Consider the following 25,007-nt stretch of genomic DNA (forward strand, 5'->3'; position numbering starts at 1 on the left):
AACGTTTTTAAGATTAAAAAACAAATCAGCCTGAGAAGGGTAAAAGGGTTGGAACTTTAAACATATCAAAAGCATACATGAATATTTTAATTATTGAAATGGGAGGCTTGAGTGCAAAAAACACACATAAGGGCTCACACACATCCCCGCTCACAAAGGCACACACATCCTGTGATTGTGGAGTTACCCCAAGGGCATGTTCTGTGCGGAGGTCATAGTTCAACTAGGCCTAGCTTGTTTAAGAGCTGCTCGCCTGGAAACTGAGGGGGATATTCTGCCCCGAGGGTCTGTGTGTGTGTGTGTGTGTGTGTGTGTGTGTGTGTGGAGCTGAGTCAACGACAGGTGCGGGTTTAATGGGGGCGAATGGAGAGAGGATATGAACAAGTGATCAATTTCAAATGAGCTTTGTAATACTGTTTATATTACTTGGGGGTTGGAAGCGATAAGATGATGATACATGGAAAGCTTTATAAAGCTGATGGAGCCGATACTGCCTCCAGCTCTGAGGGAAAACTGAGAACCATTAAGTTTGGATAAGAAAGATAAAAGGTAAAGAGCATGGCCTGTGCTGTGATAGAAAGTGTTACCCTTCAATTAAACTAGTAATTTGTTTCCTCAAATTAATAAATCACACCTCGAAATTAAATATAGAGGCAATCGTATCTAATAAAAGCAAAGTGTCAATGAAAGCACAAACGTGTGTTTATCCTTGTACCTCTGTATCCGAAAGGAAAAACATACCACATGAAAACCAAGTGATTCATTTTAAAGAGCGGCACATAAACTGCTTTGCCAGAAATTCAAAATGCAAAAATATGGTTCAGGCCAGGCCCAGATTTGACGTCTACAATTAACAGTAAAAAAAAATATGAAGTAAAAAAGTATAAAGGGGCTAACTTATTCCACCAAATAGCAACAAAATCTGTCAAGTAACAAATAAAACATACAGGGCTGAAAACATAACCTCCTTGGCACAGGTATTAAATAAGCAAAGGAACTGTCAATTGAATACAGATTGAGCCTTACCCGACCCACCAACAGATAAATACACTGTGTTAAACCACTGAGCCGTTTCCCTTCCGGTGGACGTTATAATTGAGTTCTGTCAGTTTGTTTTAGCTGAGACGGAAAGAGTTCAGGTGACAGCTGCATTGGTTTCCCTCATGAGGCACAGACTTCATCGCCATCTAAGCAAAATGCTCCACCCTCCTTCCTCCCTCTCTTTGTATTATAGTTGGACAAAATGGAGCACCTCAATAGAATAAAATGAGTAATTGTAAAACCAAATTTATTGGTTGAAAAACTGGTCCTACTTTCATACCTTGGCTGCAGATGTGTTAAATAATTTTTTTTGGTGAATGTGGAGATATGTACAGTACAACAGCTGATTTGTTAGGTTAAATGTGCACAGGAACAGTGTATTTGTTGTTATCTAGTCCCTTAGAGTCTATGGACCTCTTAAGCAGGGTTATGGATGGGGTTGGGGTGTGTGACGTACCATCCTCCAGCAGCATGCGGACGCTGAGTGTGTCGTCAGCCAATGTGGCGTAGTGAAGTGCTGTGCAACCACGGAAACCAGCCCTGCTGCTGAGCCTGCTGCTGAATTCATCCTCTCTGGACACCAGGACTGTGGACAGAGACGGACAGACAGACAGACGGACAGACAGACAGACAGACAGACAGACGGACAGACAGACAGACGGACAGGGAGCGATTCAGAGAGACGAGAAAGATTAGAACAACAGATGCACTATGCATTGGTTGACAGGAAAAAAAATACACAAATTGTTAAATGGGAAACATCTTAAAACAGGAGATGTTTGAGTACTTATATCAACTTAAAATCTATTAACAGTTAGGCACAAGAAAGAGTTCCATTGATAACACTATAGACTACAATATTGTACACAAGTTTTTCAATTTCACAAATTTAAGCTCAACTGTCAGGCATGATAGGAATAATTCCAGTTGTATTTTTAGGGTCTGCTTTGCGGTGCACCTTGCTAATAATAGAGATAGTCTATCATTCTCTCCTTACTTCTCTTTTTCATAAAGAGCACTCATCTCGTGCCACTCCCCCATCATCCGTTTTTATTTCTTCCGCCTCCTTCCTCTCCTCCTTGGTATCCATCAATTCCCTTCATCACTCGCACCCTCTTCCTCCTCCCTCCCAATAACTTTGTCTCATCCATTTCCTGACTTCCTTTCCCTTGCTCATCATACCACCCATTTCCTTCAAACCCTCCTTCCTTCTCTCCATCATCTACATCTTCTCCTTTAACATCTCCCTCACTCAGACTATCGATGCTCCCTAACCTCTTCCCTCTTCCCCTCTGTTTCTTCTACAGCACTCATCTTTCCATTTTTCCTTCATCAGTCTTTCCCTTCCTTCCTTCATCCATCCATCCCCCTCTTCCCCTCTCTCTGGCAGTCCCTTTCTGCAGTGTGTGTATGTGTGTGTGTGTGTGTGTGAGAGCGAGAGAGAGAGACAGGGCGGGATAATCATAGCTAACCCAATAAAGCGTCGCACAGGCCCCCCTAGCCCATCCATCAGTGTGCGTCTGGGAAACGCTTCCCCACGCTACCCTGGCCCCACGTGGACCCAAACCTGACAGCCATATAAATGTCTGCAATATACATATCCCATATAAATATGTCTGCACAGAAACCCAACACAGATGGGGGAGGGGGGTTAAAAAGTGTGTGTGTGTGTGTGTGTGTGTGTGTGTGTGTGTGTGTGCCTGTGCAATCTTGTCTGTGTGTTTGCGTGTGCAGCTTTGAAGAAAAACAAATAAAGCAAACACTACTTTGTCACAGAACATATAAAATAACATAACACAGAGGAAATGAAACATGTACATATATGCAAATCGTTATGCAAATGATAATATCTCATAATATCTGGTTCAGATTCATATGTGTAATATACGTAGCAAGCACACAACCAAATGCAATGTGTGACATATGCACACAGTCACACAGACTGTTTCTTTTTCACCTTCCAGTGAGTGGATGCCTTTCTCCCGCGAGGTTTCGTAAACGTTGTTGAAGTAATCTCCAGCGTTTGGGTCGGCACCGGCTTTGAGCAGAACCTCCACCACACTGGAAAACAAGACAAAGATACACATGTAAATTAAAGTAATAATCCTACCTAGAACCTGTACTCTGTATTGATACAAAGACAAGCCTTTACACAGTAGTTATTCATTGTTCTAATCTATTGGTATGGATTATGGTTAAAATATTCTACCATGATAGGTGCAGTAGCGGCCTTAGCTATGTTTCAACCCATTCAATTGAATGGGGCCCCGCCCTCTGGGGGGCCCCCAAGCCCCCCCTAAAAAAAAATATATGTATTTTTATTTTTATTTATTTTTTGATAAATAATTCTTGAGCAGGCTACCGGGCCCTAGGCCTCATAGTAACTTTTCATGTTGAATTGTCAAAGAGATCAGTCACTCATGTCAATAACAGGGTCCAAAAAGGAATAAGCCTAAATATAAGGAAATAAATCATCATGGGCCCCTCAACTAGTAGGGGAGAAATACAAAAGCATAAGAAAACAGCATTAGTAGCTCTGTCTAAGGGGCTTCATGATGAGCCTTTAGGGCCCCCACACACATACATGAATACGATTTCTATGTGTAAATTCTATGCTGTTCATAAAAAGTAGCTATCCACCCTGTATCTGTTGAAATGAGTCTCTCCATCATAGAACATGAGTCTGCAGACCAATCTACTGTACTGTTTTTACAGTAGCAGAGTAAAGAGTGCTGCCTGATTAAGAAAAATCTGAAAAATAATGTTCCTGCTGCATCTCAGGATTTGATATAGCCTCTAAATTTTCCCCTCAAAGTGCACCAGATTGATAGCCTGGCATTCCCAGACCTGCCACTAGGCGCTGGCAAATTAAATTTGCTGCGCGTGTTGGTCTGGAGACGCTCCGTTGAAGCTTATCAAGACTACCAGAAATCTGGTATAACGTTTCAATTGGTTCTATCTAATATGGGCGCGCCAGAGCCCTTTATATGGTGCTCTGGGGAGGACGTAACCGGATGACGACAGTGACGTGCATGCGACGTCGAAGCTGTGATAGTAAACATCAAAGATGGCTGCGGATATGTTGTGTGAGTTTGAGACTGCTTTGGCCTCGACCCTTAACGAATTGGAAGACGGGACTCATAGCTTTCACTAGCAAGTAAGTGGAATGTTCTGTTTTGCCGACCGACAACGGCAAACGTTTAATTGAACAGTTTAACAGCTGTTCGCTAAACGAACGGGGCTTACGTCACTTGTGCATCGCTCTGATTGGTTGTAGTGCTATCCAACTGCGTGCAGTGGCATTTGAAATGCACGAGTAGGAGCCGCCCCTAGAGTTGGAAATTACTATTGATCGTCGCCAGACCCTCTATCGTTCAAGATATCAGGGTCAGGATTTCCAGGCTACCAGATTGATGCATTTTAATTCAAAAGGCACACATTTTCTTCCGGGGGGGATGCCCCCGGACCCCCCAACAAGGACCAGGGTCCCTCCCACAGTATCCCTAAATCCTGTGAGAAAAACTGACTTCATTAATATGTTTTTACCATTAATTGTATATGTGCTGAAAAGTCAGTGTACCTGACTGGATAGGTAGGAGTGGGGGGGCCCTTTAAGAGTCTGCACCCAGTGGCCCATCATCTCATAAAACTCTACTATCTGTTTTCTTTTTGCGGGAAGCATGCACAAGCATGCACAAGAAATATGTATTGAAAATAAAAAAAAAATTAAGATTTTTTTTTTTCAAGAAAATACAAAAAAAGTGGGGGGCCCCACACTAGGTCTTGAATGGGGCCCCCAGATCGTTAAGGCCGCCTCTGGATAGGTGTACATTTATAATAACATACATCACGATATAGTAAATATTATTGGAATTAAAACAAATAACAGTTTGTAGATCAGTTATCTGAGGATTTCCTGTTTTGGGTGAATCCAGTGAATTGATACAAATGAAAAGGTTTGTCATCTCATTTATTTTTTAGTAAATGATATATTGTCATAAAAGCAGCCTTCTCATTCTCAGCCAATCTCCCCCTAGTTAAAGTAGGCTATAGCTACCCCAGTTTCACTGGTAAGGAAAAGTAGGAAAGTCTTGACAGTTGAAAATGTCTATCATCTCATATATCCATCCAGTATCTACTGTCAAATGGCCTTAAACATGGAAATGTGTGACTGCATCTAAATATGTTGACGGCTTACAGAAAGCACAATGCAGACTGGACTTGGGTGCGGGAGATCAAACATAACCTTGACATAACCTTAAACGCTACGTTTCCACCATCCTCGCAGTTCAAACACAATGCCATTGTACACATACTCGGATGCAAATACCCCATGCCTCCATTGACCACGACTCTTTCACCTGAATTACTTCCATTTCTAGTCCGTCCCGTTACGGTGGATACACTCCAATGGCAGCCTCCCTCCTTCTCTACACGCTTGGTAACATGTACATATGTGCACATGGAGGGGGCAAAGGGTCGGGGCCTGTTTCCGGCACTGTTGGGGGGGGGGGGGTCTGTGTAACAGAGTGGGTGGGTGTGGGTGTGTGTGTAGTCCTTCATTGGAGCGTATACCGCCTTATAGAACAAACACCAGTACCTCGGCAACCCCACTCACTGTGACCCAACTGACATTCCAGGTACCGTCTCTCTGTCGACAGAACACACGCTTTACATTTGGCACCATGAACGTGACATTGAGACACAGACATGCACAAGAACACACACACAAACTAGTCAGCTATAGTCTTCTGTGCCAAGAGCCAGAATGGAGGCAATGGCCGAAACATGAACCCTGCCAGTGCACTGCTGGGCTGTCATTAAACCTGTGACTATATGTAATGCAGCCCGGGAGGGAGTGATGGATCATACCAAACTAAATGGTTATGGCAGGGTGTTTGACAACAGACGGAAGCAGTAAAATAATTGAAGCATCAAAAAATTAAATTAGGGATGCAACCAAGTTTTTCTTACCGCAAATTCTTTAATTATTTTACATTTCAAGATCAGTTTCTCGATCCAGTTATAAAAAAAATTGTGAAAATGCTAATTTAAATTGTCCATCACTTGTTTCATCCAAACAAACTCAAAAGATACTGAGTCAACTATTAGATATTATTTAAATAAAATAGTGAGCAACCGTTTGGCATTTTGCTCTTACCATATTAGAGAAAATACCAGAATCAGAAATGCTTCGTTGATCCAAGGGGAGAACTGGGGTAACAATGTATTATCAAAATAGTTGATGACATATTTTTTTTTCAAAAAATCGTTTCAAGTCTACATGGAGTCTGTTCGGGACACCAGGCTCATCAATCACAGTACAGTGTGCGATCCAAACAAATGACTCAAGTACATTAGTAAAACAGAAAGAAAAATGAGGCAAATTTTCCCTTCGTCTCCATTATCGTAATTAAAAATCTGAGCAGACTTAGGTAGAGTTTGTGTCCTGACCGAAACATGTTGTGTTGCTGTGGGAGAGCGAGGCTGAGAACAGCCTGGCCAGGTCTTTGTGTCTGACCTTGCTGAGGGGACATAAAGGACTATCGGGGGGTCCCCCTTTGTTACTGTATCACTGTGGCTGGGGGCGGCAGGGGGGCCGTGACCCACAGAGGGCTCTTCTCTCACCCTTGCAAGCACTTCTACAAACACATGGATGCATCCTCGGAGACACATACAGACACACACACAAACTCAAACTATGGTTGGTCACACGAGGCTGGGCAGGACTGTGTGAAGAAATTAGATGGTCTGAAAAGGGTTAATGGCATCAGAAAGGTAAACACCGAGGGATAAAGAGTGGAAAAACTGCAGAAGAGGAGGAGAAGAAGGAGGAGGAGTGGATGAAAGGCGGGATGCGCGGCTAAAAAGATGAAAGAGGGGGAGATTTAATTATACGGGATGGTGCTAAAACTAATGAACTTTTGAAAACAGTTTATAGTTTTACTAATCGACTGTTGATCAAGTGGCTAACTTTATTTGGGACATTTAGGAGGAGTTGCAGCACTAATTTGAGGCCAAACTGAAGGCATGTAGGGGTTAATTAGGTTAAACTACCATTTTAAAAGGACTAGGCCGAAAGTTAAAATGACAGACTTCCTAATACCATTTTATAAGAGAACCAAAACAATATTATTTATTACGAGATTATTTTACTTTCATACATAAATGTGGACGATGTGTCTAGATGCTGACTTGTAACTTGCCGCCAACATTTATGCCATTTTCTTGTCCACAGTCTTAACTCTCTGTGGCTGGGTGGCACATGGCACGACATGAAATACATTTAGCATTTTGTTGAACTGGAACATCCTTGTTTTCAAAAAGTTTTTAGATTTTTGTTTTTTTCAAGAGCTCTGACGTTCATTCGCTAAAGGGCAGAGTGGACACGCGGAGAGGGAGAGGGAACTGACTTGACAACTGGCTTGAATCGAACTACTGTAATGTTGCAATTATGTGGCATGCATGATATTCATCAACCGAGACACTGTGAAACATCCTCATTTAATCCCATTATTTCCATATATGCTTCCTCATTTTTTTTACCTGCTCCGCCATTGTAGGCATAAACATTCACCCATGTGTCGCTCTGGCGTGCACCGGTAGTGAGACCATGAGTGAGACGGGTGCGGACGGGTGTCGCTTTGTAGCGTTCTCTCTTGTGATTGGATAACATTTCGGGATACTACATAAAGTTTAATTGCTTATTACATGCAGAGCAGCTGACTGAGAGATTGGCTTTATGAAACGTGCACATCGTGTAAGTGATTACTGTATGAATAAAGAGCGACTTAACACTTATATTAATATAAATAAACCGCTTACTTCACCTTTAAGGGACTATAACTAATCCCTATACTACCATCCAGCTCTTGTATTAAAACACTTGAAATAATGTTCACTTAAGCGAATACTGAGGCTGGTGGAATTGACCTTCCCTGCTCTTGTCGAGGTGTTGCCAGCAGGTGACTGGTGATAACTGCCCCGTGGCTGGTGTTAGTTTCCCTCATCCTTGCCCTGGAGGGAAGACGGGGAAACAAACACTTCCGTCTGCCCTGTGCTATAATGGACACCCGAGTCGAACTGACCATCCATGTCTCTTAGCACCTGGCCCAGACGCTGGACCTCACTTGACCTAACCTCACCTGGTGCACACCTGGGGGTCAGGGACATGCCAAGAAGAGAGGCTCACTGCACTTTTTTAACCTAAATGTACATTTTTATTTATCTGCGTTTTCTTTCAAGTATTTTTTATTCAAATTTTAACAGACATTTTCTAAAGACCCAAATGCAATGCTGGTATTTTAGAAATATCCTTAAATAACTTTTCACAAATACCGTACTGAGGAAATGGCTCCGGTTGATCATTTAACAGTGGATTTGGATAACAAACTGTCTACTAAGGTGCCCAAGTGTGTGGTCATCAGGTAGCCTATACAACATTAAGTTCATCTCTTTGTTCACAGCTCAAAACGTAAAATGTCGCCCAGAGAGCAACAACACACTGACCTCCCTTAAAAAGCAATTGTGAAGACCAACTCTAGAATCCAGCCCACTTGAACCCTGTCACTTTTTCTTTGTTAAATTGGCTGTGCAAAGTGGTGAAGTTCATGTCTAACTTTCAACAGTTATTACTCTTAATCATTGCTGGTCGCTATGTACATTGCTGTGAAACCAAAACAAGATGTAGTGATCTTTTATTTCCAGCACTGTATTCCTATGAGAGTTACTATTTCGTAGTAAATGTTGGCAGTTTACACAGGTTAAAAAATATTACGTGAAAATGTGTGGCTTTAATGTGGCACAGTGTAGAATACCCGTATAGTGGTTGTTTACCATATTATCAATGAGGATATTTTGTTGATGTGTAGGCCTACATGTAAGAAATTATGATATCCAATATATGGTAACTGGTTGTCTCACCAAAGCAGAGTGGTACCATCATTATCAAGTTGTATCGTGAGCAAATGATGATAATATTTCACTGGGAGCTTTCTGGTGATTTCCACCACTATTCAAAAGCAGCTAATCCTGGTCCCAAACCCGTAATCCCACTCCACATCACTCCCTCTCCACATCTAAACTATTATCTTCCCTCCACTCATCCTTTCGTCCCATCATTCCCTACGCTCTCCCTGGTTTGGTCCCCCTCACTCTCCACGCAGTCACTCGGCCGACAGGTCGGAACGGTCAACAGGCGTTACACACGGCTGATTGCTCATTGTGCACGTGAATGTGGCGAGGGAGGGCTGGAGGGAGAGAAAGAGAGATGGAGATGGGTATTGTGTGTTAAAGAGTGCAAACAGTGGGCCAGGCCCTGCGCCTCCCCGATTTAGCCCCACATCAAAGCTAAGCAAACACACGCCCCCAGATGTCTCACCCTTAATTCTTACACACACCCCTCGACTCCACCCCTGATTCCCTCACACAGCCGCACCTCGACCCCTCAACACAAGAGCAGAAACACCTAGAAACTGTGTCATCTGAAACTCTGTGGTGAAATCCTTTGCCTCTGGAAGCATGTTTATTGCTTCTGGTCCTACAGTAAAATATAAACACAGTCTGAGGGAGGGGTGAAGTAATTCAAAAATAAGATCCAGGCTGACATTTTGGCTACTGGCTAAACATCGTTTTTGAGTAATGCACCCAGTGTTTTCACTTAACGGCTGCAAATAAAGTTGTGTCTGACTGAATAATAGGCAGTTGGTGTGTAAGATATTTGGTATGTCTGTCTGTGTGTGTGTGTGTGTGCGTGTATATGAGAGACACACATGTGTGAGTAATGTGTGTAAACCGATGTTCTGTCTTCCCTGCAGCAGTGACGGCTCACTGGGGGGTTGGAAGACGGGATTAAACACAGAGGAGTGTCACCGCCTTGCTGAGTTATAGCGCTCATAACAAACACACACACACACACACACACACACACACACACACACACACACACACACACACACACACACACACACACACACACACACACACACACACACACACACACACACACACACACACACACACACACACACACACACACACACACACACACACACACACACACACACACACACACCTTACATCAATATGTAACAGTCCAACAATCATTCAGCACATGTCCAGCAAATACAAAGACATACTGAACCAAAAACATCACCGCAAAGGGATATAATCAAAGCATGTGATCATAATTGTCTCTGAGGAGTAATGGACCAGAAAGTCAGAAGAAGAGAGTGCAGATCATTATTGTCATTCAAATGATTAATCTTATAATATTTTTTATGATTGACTGATGACTGACCCATCGCCTCAACACTTCAATAACTTAATATAAATTTTTTTTAAGAAAAAGAAATAAATTAAAAAAAATTAAAATAGCAAGTAAAACAATTTTTTGAGAATTTGAGGAAGGAACAACTGTTGCCCTATAATTGAAAGTAGGAGAGAATGGGGGAATGTGAGACATTGGGTAATGTGAGACAACCTGTAAACAGATAATGGAACACATTTTTGGTCATGTGAGAATTATGTTTTCAAGCCCCTCTCCTTTCCCCTTGGCTATGAAGGAGAGGAACTCATGGTGCTGTTGTAAGCATGTTTTTTTCACAAAAACATGTGTTTTGCATGTAAAATTAAATCTTCTTGCTGTCAACTTAATCAACTGTTGATTCAGGTAGAAATCCTTCTATCATACATGTTCATGAACTGCCAAAATATGAAACCATGTGATGATGATAACTGAAGATTAGCCTGAATTGCTTACAGTGGTAGTTTTTTCTCAAATTGTGACAGTGGGGTAAAGTGAGACAAATGCTGTGGGGTAAAGTGAGACAGTGTCTGTGCCCTCTTTTATTGAATCCATTATATTTAAGGTAGCAAGGACACTAGTTTGAATAAGACAAAAGACAATGTGGGCCGGAGGTTGGGGGTTGAATGGTTAAATGGGTGTCAGCAAGGGCATGGTTTGCCAGGTATGTATGAAGGGGACATAGGAGTGACCTTTAACATCTATGGACTCTAAGTAATATGTTTTTATTCAATGAATGATCCCAATAAAACAAATGCAGAAATATATTAATCAAAGACTCAAAAGATGGAAAATGACAGGTGGGTCTAGTCCTGTGTGAGTCCCAGGCTGTTTTAGCTGGTTCTGATTGTCCTTTGCTGTGGTCCCCAGACACTTTATGGCTCTAAGGCCGCACTCACACTAAGTTTGCCTGTTCCGTGCTGCAGGAAGATTGCCCCCCCTCCCCACTCCCCGCTGGCCCGTGGTCACACTGCTCCCAAAGGCCATGGCCTGGGCACTATTGCTCCTTCATACATATGTCATCACATCGTAATACAATACATACGTCATCACCAAGCGTACTCGCTGCCGGAATTATGGCGCTTTTCCACCGCATGGTATCAGCTCGACTCGACTCGACTCAACTCGCATTTTTGGCTTTTCCACCGCAATTTCATGGTACCTGGTACCACGTAGCGGCTGCTTTTTTGGTATCGCCTCGCTCTAGGTTCCAAGCGAGCTGAGCCGATGCTAAAAGGTGACGTCGGCAGACGGCCGGCCACTGATTGGCCAGAGACTATTGTCTGGCCAATCAGTGGCCAGAGACTACCGGCTTCATTCTGTTGTTTATTCTCCCCAACTCTCCGGGACTTTTGAGTGTATTTACGCCGCGTGCAGCCTTCTCTGGCTCTCTTTCATTTGATTTGCATCACAGATCTGAATTTATTTTCCATATATTCGCTAAGCTCACCCAGTGTTGGTTGTTGGGGAAGTTACTTATCATACGAGAGGAGACATGTAGGGCAGCTAGCAGCTAGGCTAATATAGTAGCCAGCTGGGACAGACATGATAGCGAGCGATTACATTACAAGCCTCGGACTGAACTGATTACCTCAATAAAATATTCAGGCTGAGACACGGCTTGCATTTGAAAACACGTATCCTGAAACAAGCGCTAAACAGTCAACTTTATCATGCCCGTGTTTACGTGCATAGGGATGTACGTGACGCATCCCTACAGCTGTCTGTGTGGCAGTCACACATCGGGACAACAACCATCCCTTTTAATGGCCCGTAGCAATATTCTTCTACTTCTTTTAGCAAACAGATACAAGGGGGGTATTTCTTAAACATTTTTCATCCGTGTGTTTGGCGGTTGGTTCAGTTAATAGTGCAACAACTGCTCGCAATTTCTGCTCTAATACTTTGCTCCGGACTAGGCTTTCAGCCCCTTACGACGACCCCGCCCACGTTCAGCGGGTACTATTTGCGGTGGAAAACGACCCGTGCTGCTACCAAACCAAGTTGAGTCGAGTCGAGTTGAGTCGAGTCGAGCTACATTTGCGGTGGAAAAGCGCCATAAGTAGAACAACAATGGAGAACAACAGTAGTCGCGGATTGCCCCAAACACCTCCGAATTGTTGTGGGTCTTATCCAGCTGCGAACATGGCCGACCCAAATTTCTAGCAAACTCTCCACTTCTCGATCGCACCGGAACCCACTCGTGAACCTCTTGCCGCCATTGTTTACAATTATTGTGGGGAAGAAGGGTCGCGCATGGACTACGTCATCCAGCTCAGGTTGCGTATCCTTGCGTGTGCACGTGTCATCTCATTAGCATCTGTGCCGTTCTCTCTGGCACACCTCTCCAAAGTGTGCCGTGGCCAAGGAAGTGTTGCGTGCTGAATATGGATGGCGTGGTCACACTAGCCAAACGTTCTAGACTTTAGTAGGCAAATGAGCTCGGGCACGGAACAAAGGCCCTAGTGTGAGTGCGCCCTAACGGTCCTGTGTTCTGACCCCCAGACTGTAATCTAACTGGTTGTATCTGTTATTTTAATTTGAATCAAAACATTAGGAATTATTTGTTGTATTTGATCAGTGTTACTTTCAACTGTTTTGAAAAAAAGCTCTTAATTGACCAAACCCCATGATTCTGTTACTAGTTTGACATTAGTTCTGGAATATGTGAGTTTCAAGCTAACTGTCAGGATTCTAACTGTTACAACATGTGTCGTTATGGTAGTGGAAAAAGTAAGTGGATCAGTTTACCCCCTTGATTTCTCTGGTCTGTCTCAGTTTACCCCTACGCTGGGGTAAAGTGAGACCAAGACAACTTTTTTTTAAAACAATCATATTTTTTCCCCTTCGTCCTGAATAAATTCTGATAATGTCCATTACTAGGAAACATCCTGAATTAATGGGAAAGGTGTAAATTCGACAGATAAATCATTTTAGCTCGCTTAGAGGGGAGCAAATGGAAAAAGTGTCTCACTTTACCCCATTCTCCCCTATGCTTATTTTAAGCTTTTTTCACATTCAACTTTCACCTCCTTATGCTTCTCACGGACACATAAGGCCCTTAAACAAAAAAGAAAAGTGACCACACAGTCCTGATGGGAGAAAAAAAGAAGCCTTGTAAATTGGATTTATCCCGGCCTTAACCTCGGCCCCTCTCTGTGTTGTGTGTGTTCTGGGGGCCAGGAGGCTAATTTAATTTGTTGGACAGAGAGATGGGGGGGGGGATGAAGACCGTCTGTCAGTCTGAAAGTCGCACTTTGCACTTCTGAAGACCTACAGTAACAATCAGAGTAGGGACTCGGATGACATATGCTCACACGCTAACTCACGCAGACAGCTGCATGATACCAAAAACACTGCTACATCAGGGAGGGCCATCTCAGAACTGGAAAACACATCAGTGGTTGAGTTGCTTTAGTTTAGTTGGATGAATCAAACACAAACCTGTGCTGTCGGTTCATGGCGGCCACCATGAGAGCGGTCCAACCCAGACGATGGCGGAAATTTGGGTCAACACCCTCTTTTAACAACCTGATGGGGAAAAGAAGCAAAAAAGTGGTTATAATTTGACATCACCATTAACATAAATATGAAATCAGTCTAGTGGTATCAGTAGTAGGATTGTTCTGTAAGTATCCTAAAATATATTAAGATATAATGATGCTATACATAAATAAAGATTTTTCCAATTTTGAAAAGGGAAGAATTGCACATAATGCACATTTTATTTAAAAACAAGAGGTATGTCTGACCAGCTGCTTCTGCGACTATCAAAGACCTGCCTTGTTAGCATCATGAAACCAGCCCATGACGTCTTTTGTCTATATCTGCAGCCAAACACTTGCCCCTTGACCAGTTAATGTGTCCGTGTGTGTAGGCCAGGTGTGTGTTTAGTTTTCTGCCCCAGGGTATGACATCAGGTACGGTCCTTATAAGTGTGTGTGTGTGTGTGTGTGTGTGTGTGTGTGTGTGTGTGCGTGTGCGTGTGTGTGTCTCTCAAAGTGATCCGTCTGTTGCCTCTTGTGCTGAGCAGGCAGACAGTGTGAGTGTTACTGTTTACAGTCAACACAGTGGCCTCTGTCTGTTCTCTGCACTCAGCCCTGGTGTTTTCGGGGCTCTGTTTTCACTGCCTGGTCTGCATGCAGTATCAAGATTTAAGCAGAGAATATGAGTCATCGCCAATAAAACTAAATAATTGCCTGTTTCAGTTCAGTCAATCTGAGCAGCTCTTACTACTTCTTAATTTTACAAGTTAGGAAGATAGGATTTGGATAGCAAAACACTGTAGATTAATTGTGCGTCACAAAGAAAGTAAGTAAAACAGCCATATGAAGGGGCTGCCATGATTATATCATCTCACATGTGCTTAGAATGACATATCAGCAATTAATTAATTACGACTAATTGTGGTTCATTAGTATGTAGGCGACATATACTTTAAATGTTGGACCAGGGTATTTTTGGAAACTGCCCTCAGATGTAAATTTGATATTCTTTATTTAGTGTTGCCCTCCATCGTGGCAGAGAAAGACAACTGAGGGATAGTAACTATTTTGACCAACATTTCCAAAATCCCCAAAAATATCAAATCTAAGCACAAAGTATTAACTAAAAAGTAGCTTTCCATCACTAAAAGTTAATCTTGCATGAACCCTTTCCATTGATTCCAGCATTTTATGATCAAGCATAGGTCTGCTGACACCCCATCAACCTCAGAAGCAGTGCACTCAGCCTGGTGTTCAAATACTATCAAGGTTATAAAATGCTTCACCGCAGTTGTTGTAGCACAGCTGCTTCTGTAGAGCCTTTGTGAAAACGAGAGCTCCATCCTCTCCACTGCCTCTCAGCAGACACGCCCTGACACTCTACCACTTCTATAAACTAAACCAAAGCACTTAACACATCTGTGATCTGCTGACTGGCTGGCTAGCTCTCACTGCGCTCTCACCTACACCATCTGCCACATGGGCACAGGTAACCCAAGCCAGCAAATGGAGACACACATGGACAAACACATGTACATTGCACACTCACTGATACCAATACCCTTCTATACACTGTACACTTACAAGCAAAAAGATTTATCCCACACATTGACATGCGTATTGCCCAAATGTGGGCAGAATAACTGACTGGAAATCCAACCAACCACCAATATTCAGTCCTGTCATGTAACCAAAAGTAATGTTCTTGGTGCTGATTAGTTTATTACCACATTGCAGGCTCTTTAGAATTCTGCGGTTAAAAGCGCAATTTCCAAACCAAATTTTACAATGACTAAAGAAAGAGTGATAAATTGTTTTGTTTTTCAAAGATAATTTTTTGGCATTTTCAAGCTTTATTAGATAGTACAGAGTTGAAATGGGGAGACAGAGAGAGAGAGGGGATGACCTGCAGTAAAGGTCCACATGTCGGATTTGAACCTGCGACCACTGCAATGAAGGTCGGAGCCAATATGGTACGCGCTCTATCCACTACACCACCAGAGCGCAAGAGTGATCAATTGTGCCCGTTTTCTTAGTTACTCGTGTAATGCAGTACAACATTATCAGCAGAACAGATGGGACCATGAAGTGCTAGATGACCTGTAGAGTGCACTCACGCATACACATTCCAGTTCTATCCATTTTTGGGTGGTTCTGGTTGACTGTCTCTAAACGTGCAGGGAAATAGTACAGGATCATTTTTGAGGTTATGATCAGCCTAAGAGCGAGAGTACATTTTAAAACTCTAAGTTAAGAAAACATAAATAAAAACTAAATGTAATGGAATGTGCAAGATATTATTTATATTATATATATACTAAAAAGAAAGCTTAGAAAATCCAGGCACACTGTTGAATCTGAGCACTGACATACATCCTGAAAACAGCATCACCACACACACACACACACACACACACACACACACACACACACACACACACACACACACACACACACACACACACACACACACACACACACACACACACACACACACACACACACACACACACACACACACACACACACACACACACACACACACACACACACACACACACACACACACACACACACACACACACAAACACACACACACACACACACACACGGTCCTCTTCCTCCTCCTGGTGGTTATTGGTGTAACTACAATGACAGGTGATATAACTGCTTTCATTGCAGATGTTGATGATGATGTCTAGTGGAAGAAACTGATATCAGCAGAATTCTTGTTGACAATACCATATAGCCCTTTGGGGAACTTCTCTCCACTTTCTACTAACCAGGGGCCATTTACTGTGACATAATATTACTACTGCAAAGATCAGTCATGGTTTTCATATTCAAATAGTTAAATGTATTCCAGGTTTAGATCCAAACACTTTCTGCCTCAATAACTTGATATACAAACAATATATAATATATCATCAAGGTAAACGGAAGAGTTCAGAAAATGAGCTTTGAATCACATTGAATTCCTTGAATGGAAAGAGCTAATGTAATGTGTAAGGATGCGCAGGTGCTAGGTGTTGTAGTGCAAACTGGTTTGTGAAATATATAGGCTACTTCAAGCATATTTAGCATGAACGTGGACAAACATGCACTGTTGAAATACAAGGAAATGTTTAATCATTAGGAGCGTGTGAGTGTGTGTGTGTGTGTGTGTGTGTGTGTGTGTGTGTGTGTGTGTGTGTGTGTCTTGAGTACCTGGCCACATCTTCAGAGTTATTGGTCCGTGCTGCCTCCAGAATAGTATCACCTTGTTATTGCAAAAACAGAAACAGAAAACATTACACAAGGAGTAGGCTACATTTACAAGAGTAGCCTACAATAGCAAATTCGAGATGTACCAATATTTGCTCAACAGTACTCAACTGTAGTTTGACCACTATTATAGTCTACATCTTCTTGCCATATTTATCCATTTAACATAGTCTTTGACTTATCACTAATAGGAAAGGCAAATATAGGCCTACCAAGTTGGATAAAACAATGACAACCAACACAGTCTACCTTTGTTATCAGAATCTTTCTTCAGGCAGAAGGCCACGGCCGCAGCAGACAGCACACCGACAGAGGCTACTCCTGCCCGGCTGGCTCCTCCACCTGTTCCCCGGCCTTCCCCTCCGCCTCTCTGCCCGCTCTGATCCCAATACTGGGTATTGTTGCGCCCCCTGTTGGCCAGATTCGCCCACGAGTTGCGGCGGTTCTCCAGGTTGGACAGCCATCTAGGGGCGAGGTGGTGGTATTGCACGGACGGGATCACATTGGTACTGGCTGTGTCCTCAGCCAAAATTCCCCTTCGAGAGACCCGGGAGGTAGACACGATGGGGTTGCGTTTGGACTCCGCTGGTTTCTCGCGGACGACCTGGCACGCGGCACCGCTCGCGTTGGTCTTGAGGACGCGGCTGCTCGGTGACAGGCTGCGCGACCTTCGCGCAATTAGCCTGGTTGGAACAGATGATAACATGGCGATAAACTCACCAAAACGAGTCGGGGGGTGAAAGCCTTAGGAAGGAATCGAAAACGGAGACCCTACACGTTGGGGACACCGCGTTAATTCCGATATAAGAGCGGTGATTCATCAATTTAGAGGCAGCTAATGACAACCCTCGAAATGAAAACAACCGCTTTGCCTCATCGTAGCGTGGATGTCACTAGAACGCGCGGTGCATTCTGGGAAATGTTGTTTTACTGGAAACGTTTGCGTCAGACTACCATGGCGACGTAATGTCCATGGTGTGGTGTACATGAAATTGGAGTTGTGCCTATCTTGCGCATGAGTAATGTTGACACGCTTTAATTGTTATTTTTCAAGTTTCTTGCCTAAAGTAGGCTAGGCCCGTTTATATTAGGCCTACTTGAGAGCTGTCCTGTATTTGATTTATCAGTAGGCCTACAATAGCCTATGCAACAGCTGTCGACTATCACTTGGCCTCTGTGGCATTCGGTTTCACATTGTAGGACGTCAATGTCACCCTTTTAATTTTTAAATAATCTAAATGCACTCATTATATTACAGAGAAATATGTCCCATAAAAGAAAAATAGCACCAAGGCCATCCCAGAGGACCCTGCATAATATTTTAATTTAAATTAATATTATTATGGAAAATCCATGTGTCCTTCTCCAATAGCTTCTAATTCATCTGACACAGTGTTTAATTTTTTTTTCATACAAAATTCTTCAGCTTTAGCCTCTTAATTTCCCTCTCAAAGTGCACCAGATTCATGCATTTCACTTTAAAAACTTAAAAAAATCTCCCGGGGGGGCATACCCCCGGACCCCCCTTGGAGGGGCGGGATCTCGGCTGGCTACTATTTCCACCAAGCTGGACATTAGACGTAAAAGCAGAAAACACTGGGTGTATTAATGGCATTTAACAAGAGGGGGGATGTATCTTTTTAATGTGCAAGTAAAGTGTTGAAGCCGTGAAGAAGGATTACAATTTACGAAGACACTATGAAACTAAACATCAGAGCAGCTACATGTCCTGATAAATGTGTTATTTTTGCAAAGTGGCCCAGCCCTTCGTAGATTTTTCTGTATGTGGCCCTCAGTGAAAAAAGTTTGGACACCCCTGGTCTAAAAGCTTACATTACAGTCAATGTTACAGTAAATGTGCCAAAAAGCAGGTGCAGAGATCTTGCAAGAGCAGAAAATTTCAGGTGTGTCTGCCCACAATTATTTCCAGTAGCCCACCTTAATCTAACTGGCTAGAACCGGCCCTGTGTACAGGTATGTGTTTATGTAGGAATAAGCGCATCATGCACATTGATACAAGTTCAGTATGAGTAAAGGGGGCCCAATGACTGGACCTTTTCAGGGGCCCAGTCATTTGTCTGGGCAGGCCTACACACACACACACACACACACACACACACACACACACACACACACACACACACACACACACACACACACACACACACACACACACACACACACACACACACACACACACACACACACACACAAACAATATTTGTGCTAATGCTTTTGACCTTCTATGATCTTCCCAGACAGAAGAACAATGTCTTGAAAGCATTGTTTACAAATGGGGAAAGTAGTCAGAGGATATAATAATAAACCTCTACTTAAGACAAAAGAAAACCAATATTACTGGTGTGTCCACTGTTTTAATAAAGTCTTACTGCAAGATATTTGAATATTTCTTCATGCAAAATAGATTGGGATTAATTAAAATGTTCCATTTTAGAGAATCGTTGAAAGCGCATCATTTTGACCTTTATAGAACAAGGGGAGTATATGATAAGTTGAATAATATAGTTACTATGTTTTATTTAAGATTTGGTTCAGATTTAAATGCTGTCCGTTTGCTTTACTTCGCACACATATTATACAAAAACAAAAAACAACTGTCTAACTATCCAAAGTCAAAGTGCTCAAAATGCATAATAATGCTCCTGTACTGTTATATTAAATATGATATATTATTTCATTCGTACAGATTTTTAATGATTTATTTTTGTAGCTGGTTGCGAGTTTTTTGTTTGTTACATTTTTATCCAAAGAAATGTTGTGCAGTTGCAAGTATATAAACACGCATAAAATGGAAATGCTAGAGTACAATTACCTTACAATTGTATTTAAATTAAGTGCAGTACTTGATGTTTTAAGTAATATGCATATGCAATTACTGCCTATAATGCACACACATTTTGATCAAATTATTTAAAATGTTACCTTCAGCAGGTACAATTTTGGAGCTCTAATCTTTTGTAAAAATCTCATCCACTGCCATTGAAATTTATATTGAAATCTGTGCTTTCCCTTTTTTAATTACAGTGTGTCTCTGCTAATTTAAAGAGATAATACCTGTGCATTCAGCTAAACCCCACAGCCACTCACTAAACAAAGAGGTTTGTGGCCTACAAGACTTCTCCACAGATAAAAGGGTGCCTGTACAGAAAAAACACAGCATTGCATCAAGAAAACTAAAGGCCATGCAATTGTACCGTTCCTCGGCACAATGTATGTAAGGGTTAAATATGGGCTCCCACAAATACCAAACAGTCTATATAATAATGGCAAAGGTAGGTGATCAAGGTAACTCCATGCAGCAGAGGAGCCAGGTGTCAGTAATCAACAAATGACTTCCCCACTCATATAAAAGCAACATGCTGGCTCTCAGTGGGAAGCTGCTGTCTCAACTTGAAAGAAGTGCAGAATACTGGTGAGTGTTTATTAAAGTTCTACCTCGAGAGGACATTGTTGATTAAGTGTTAAGCATTATTAAATGGCTAATGCTCACCTTTATTCTGAACACAACTGCTTTAAAAATTCTACATTGACTAAGAAAATAATATGGTAACTTTATATACTGCTCTGTATTAAAGTATTTTTCTCATCTCAGATTAAAGATGTCTGGTCGTGGAAAGAAAGTTGTGGCTCCAACTCCAAAATCTTCTATATCCCGGTCCACCAGAGCAGGACTCACTTTCCCAGTAGGCCGCACCCACAGGCTGCTCAAGAAAGGCAACTATGCAGCGCGAATTGGTAACGGCGCTGCAGTGTACCTGGCGGGTGTCATCGAGTATCTCCTCGCTGAAATCCTGGAGCTGGCAGGAAACGCCTGCAGAGACAATAAGAAGCGCCGCATTGCTCCTCGCCACCTCTTGTTGGCAGTGAGGAATGACGAAGAGCTCAACAAACTGCTGGGAGGGGTCACAATTTCAGAGGGTGGTGTCATCCCAAACATCCAGGCAATTCTTCTGCCCAAGAAGACCAGCAAGGTGTCAAAGGATGACAGCTCTGCTAGAGATGTTGAGTCTCAAGAGTTTTAAAGTGTGACTGTGCAAATTTTTATCCTAATAAAGTGTTGTTTTTTTCTACTAATGGTCGCTTTTATTTATTTGTACTTGTGTATGGCCCAGGAGTAATAGTCTTTCTGGGAAACCACTTTACAGCTCTTGTAGGGACTTTCATGTTGGTATAGAAAACTGCACATTTCTTAGAATGCTAAGGAAATGTGCGTCATACTCTTCAGGACTATTTGAATTTTTGATTTTCTTGATACTTGACATCAAATTGATTGTCAAACAAATGCTCCTTCAGTAGATCAAATGCACAAATGCACAATCTCCTGATTTTAAAACCTTCTCTACATGCAAGAAGGTGCACTCACCTGACTTGTATTGTACAAGTCTGCCTAATACAAGACTATTTTTGTAGTCTAGATGAACAAGGCCATTTGATTTAAACAGAACTGGATTTGTACTTGTAGTGCTTCTAGTCAGACTTAAAAGCGCTTAGACTTCTACTGCATTCACTCCTTTCTCACACTGATGGCAGTTGCTGCTAAAGTTCAGATATTGATCAACTTAAATTGTTTGCCTCTCACAATACCCCAATGGGAGCATCTTGGGGTTCAGTGTCTTGCCCAGGGACACTTTGACATGTGGCAGAAGACGGGGATCGATCCACCCTGCGATAACTAGACTACCACAGCCCCTGTGGCTGAACGGGGGCATGATACCATATTGAAAACTGGACATTCTAACTGGCTTGTTGAAGTTTCCACACATCCAGACATTATGCTACAACAGCTGCTAGCAGCAATTAAATGCCAAGGGTTCAAAACTAGCTCTGGCCCATGTGCACGTTGCTGAAGATAGCCTGCTACACTACTAACCTATTTGATGGATAAATGCAGACGTTCAGGCTATCTTATGTGTGCATTTAAAAATGTAAAATAATCACAACTTGAACAGAGGCAGAATGTGGAATAGATGGCATAATGAAAATTCCAGGGCTTTTTGGCAGAAAGATTCCCATGTTGTGAGTGTTTTCACTGGTTACTGCTTTCAATGAACCCTTTTGACTAGATCAACTAAATCAGTTGATCATTCGTTTTAATTTAGCCTATGTAGACCTAGGCTATGTGGGATTGTGGGAAACGTGCCATTAAGTCAAATATATTGTGTTTGAGTGAAAGGACTACAATTAAAGTAACACTGTATCAATAAACTGTATGCTTTTAACAAATATTCCTGTACACATTTAATAATATATTGCCCTTTTGTATGCCTTTTCGCAACCCTCTGCATTTCACTTTAAAAACTTAAAAAAATCTCCCGGGGGGGCATACCCCCGGACCCCCCTTGGAGGGGCGGGATCTCGGCTGGCTACTATTTTCACCAAGCTGGACATTAGACGTAAAAGCAGAAAACACTGGGTGTATTAATGGCATTTAACAAGAGGGGGGATGTATCTTTTTAATGTGCAAGTAAAGTGTTGCAGTGAAGAAGGATTACAATTTACGAAGACACTATGAAACTAAACATCAGAGCAGCTACATGTCCTGATAAATGTGTTATTTTTGCAAAGTGGCCCGGCCCTTCGTAGATTTTTCTGTATGTGGCCCTCAGTGAAAAAAGTTTGGACACCACTGACATAAGCGGTTGTTTTGTCAGTGTAACGTAAGGCAACTTGTCCTCTGATAGTTTGACATGGCCACCAGATGGCATCAAAGCACATTGTGGTCGTGGCTGCATTGGCTACGACACAGGCCATTGCAGGCAAATCTCATCATCTTCACCAGATTCGCCTTCAGTTTGAGACATGACCTTTTGCTGAACTGATCTTGTATAGGCTAGAAATTAGCACTGTAGGCCTATTGGCTAAGTAACCAACCTCTGTTATCAAATGCAGTCACAGAAAATGGATAGACTAAGCTGCATTCTAACTTATGTTCATTTTAATATAGCCTAATATTAAGGCACACTCCTCGAAAACATTCTTTACAATACTAAGCGTTCTTTATATTCCTCGCTCTTTTCCAGTGACTCCATCTTCTCTCACTAGTCAAAGTAGGATATGTCTTATAGCTCTTATAAGGGAGAAAGATCTGTGTGGTATACGTGTCACACTGTAGTTCGGTCTGGCTGTGCAAGTTTAGTAGGCCTATAACATTTACTGTAAAATAGCCTAGCCCCTTTGTCACACTGCGTTCAGTTTCACTGTGCGCATAAATGAGAAAACAGGATGAAAAGATAAGTCATTGTGGGAAACCCATTGGACTTGCATCAGGAATAACAAACATTGTCCCCACACAGGAGAAAGCTTGGCTGTAGCTATCAAAGTTTAAAGAAAACGTTGCATGAATTTATTACTTCCTGCTTATCCAACCTAGCTTGAGATATATTTGATAATGGAAAGACTTGTCTTTAAAAATCACAGTGAAACAGCATGTTTTCCTTGTGAAATATGATGCCTCAGCAGATTATATTTATTTCTTTAGAACATAATATGGGAGATGGGTAGTTCAGAAATCTGGTGGTTTTACTGCTTGGCCTTTGAATATATGATTACTACAGTAGGCTACTTGCATGTTATGATGTAACCACTAAATATAGCCTACAGCATATTCCAAAAAAGGATTTTTTTGTGTGGCTGAAATACGATCGAAACAGAACCGGTTGGACGTATACAAGTATAGAGCGCAGACCTGCAATTTATAAGGTGGATATGTTGTGTGCTGACAGTAGGCAAGCTGTGTCTCACCAGACATAAATCATAAGAGGACATCATGCTCTGCCATAATAAATCCAATAGCATGTTACAAGCTATCCAATCTAAATGCTACAGGGGTGTCAGTGTGGGTGACACCTGATCCATTCACACAAAGTCACCCACGCTAACCTGGGGATCTGTTGTCTGAAGCATTTTTTCATGCACAATGACCAGAGGTGGAAAGAGTACAAAAATATTCTACTCAAGTAAAAGTATGATTACTTGGATGAAATTTTACTTAAGTAAAAGTAAAAGTACTAGTCTAAAAATCTACTGAAGTAAAAGTCAAAAAGTAGCTGATTTAAAATGTACTTAAAGTACAAGTTACTAGTTACTTTTTAACAGCGGGAGGGGGCGGGGGTCTCTTCTGTGTTGGGCATTCTATATATAGACAAGGGGATATAAATCTCAAAGTAGTTTTGTTTAATTAATGCAACACTTTTACAAATTAAAGTGCCCAAATTAAACAAATCATGTCACCACCACACATGTATGGATGTATACTGTGTCATTATACTTTAGATAAGCAAATATGGAGCAAATAGTCTGTTAATGGGGGAATGGGAATGTAACCGGTCAACAGACCTAAACAGACTGCAGCTGTAGTTCTAATAATGTAATTGTGTACAATTGATCTAAACCATGGAAATTGCAAGGTTAGGCTGCTCGATTTTGACAAAAATCATAATCATGATTATTTTGATTGACATTGTGTAATCACAATTATTAGACAATTATTCATTGATTTAAGAACTGCAACATGCACTTATTTAACATTTGAAACCATGACATTTGACTTTAAAGAGGACCTATGATACTTTTCGACTTTTATGACCTATATACGTTGTTATAATGATTTATAGTCATGTTTAACCATACTAGAGTATCAAGTAGGGGAGAACGGGGTAATTTGTCACATGGGTTGGATGTCACATTCGTTATATCTCGCCACCAGAGCGCGCTAGCTCTGAAATGTTGATATAAAAAAGGTCCAGAATTGGGATCAGAGGTCACATACATAGACTTCCTTGGAGGAAGACAGCTGCATTTCAGGTGAGAGGATGTTTTGTGTTTTTCATGTCAAATTCCAAATATTTTGCTTCTCAGTATTTTTCTTCTAGGCTTTTACACAATGGGTTTAT

The 25,007-nt window shown here is 41.9% G+C and overlaps 2 protein-coding genes across 2 annotated transcripts in view; one reads left to right on the forward strand and one right to left on the reverse strand.

The window, feature by feature from the left end:
* Positions 1-17,961, reverse strand: part of clpb (ClpB family mitochondrial disaggregase) — a 35,602-nt gene extending 17,641 nt beyond the window's left edge. The window contains exons 1-5 of the mRNA XM_080053827.1: positions 17,344-17,961; positions 17,038-17,089; positions 13,790-13,876; positions 2,999-3,102; positions 1,499-1,627 (exon numbers count right to left, since the gene is read on the reverse strand). Coding sequence (XP_079909953.1) covers positions 1,499-1,627; positions 2,999-3,102; positions 13,790-13,876; positions 17,038-17,089; positions 17,344-17,800 — 829 coding nt within the window. The 5' untranslated portion in view covers positions 17,801-17,961. The remainder of the gene's footprint in view (positions 1-1,498; positions 1,628-2,998; positions 3,103-13,789; positions 13,877-17,037; positions 17,090-17,343) is intronic.
* A 2,753-nt stretch (positions 17,962-20,714) lies between these two features.
* Positions 20,715-21,137, forward strand: LOC307248780 (late histone H2A.1-like; the record flags this gene model as incomplete). Its single annotated transcript, XM_080025284.1, has 1 exon — positions 20,715-21,137. One exon carries the CDS (start codon positions 20,715-20,717, stop codon positions 21,135-21,137), a length of 423 nt encoding a protein of 140 aa, XP_079881410.1.
* Positions 21,138-25,007: the final 3,870 nt, after the last annotated feature.

The sequence above is a fragment of the Ammodytes marinus genome (genome assembly GCF_949987685.1).
Source record: "Ammodytes marinus genome assembly, chromosome: 3".
Lineage (NCBI taxonomy): Eukaryota > Metazoa > Chordata > Actinopteri > Uranoscopiformes > Ammodytidae > Ammodytes > Ammodytes marinus.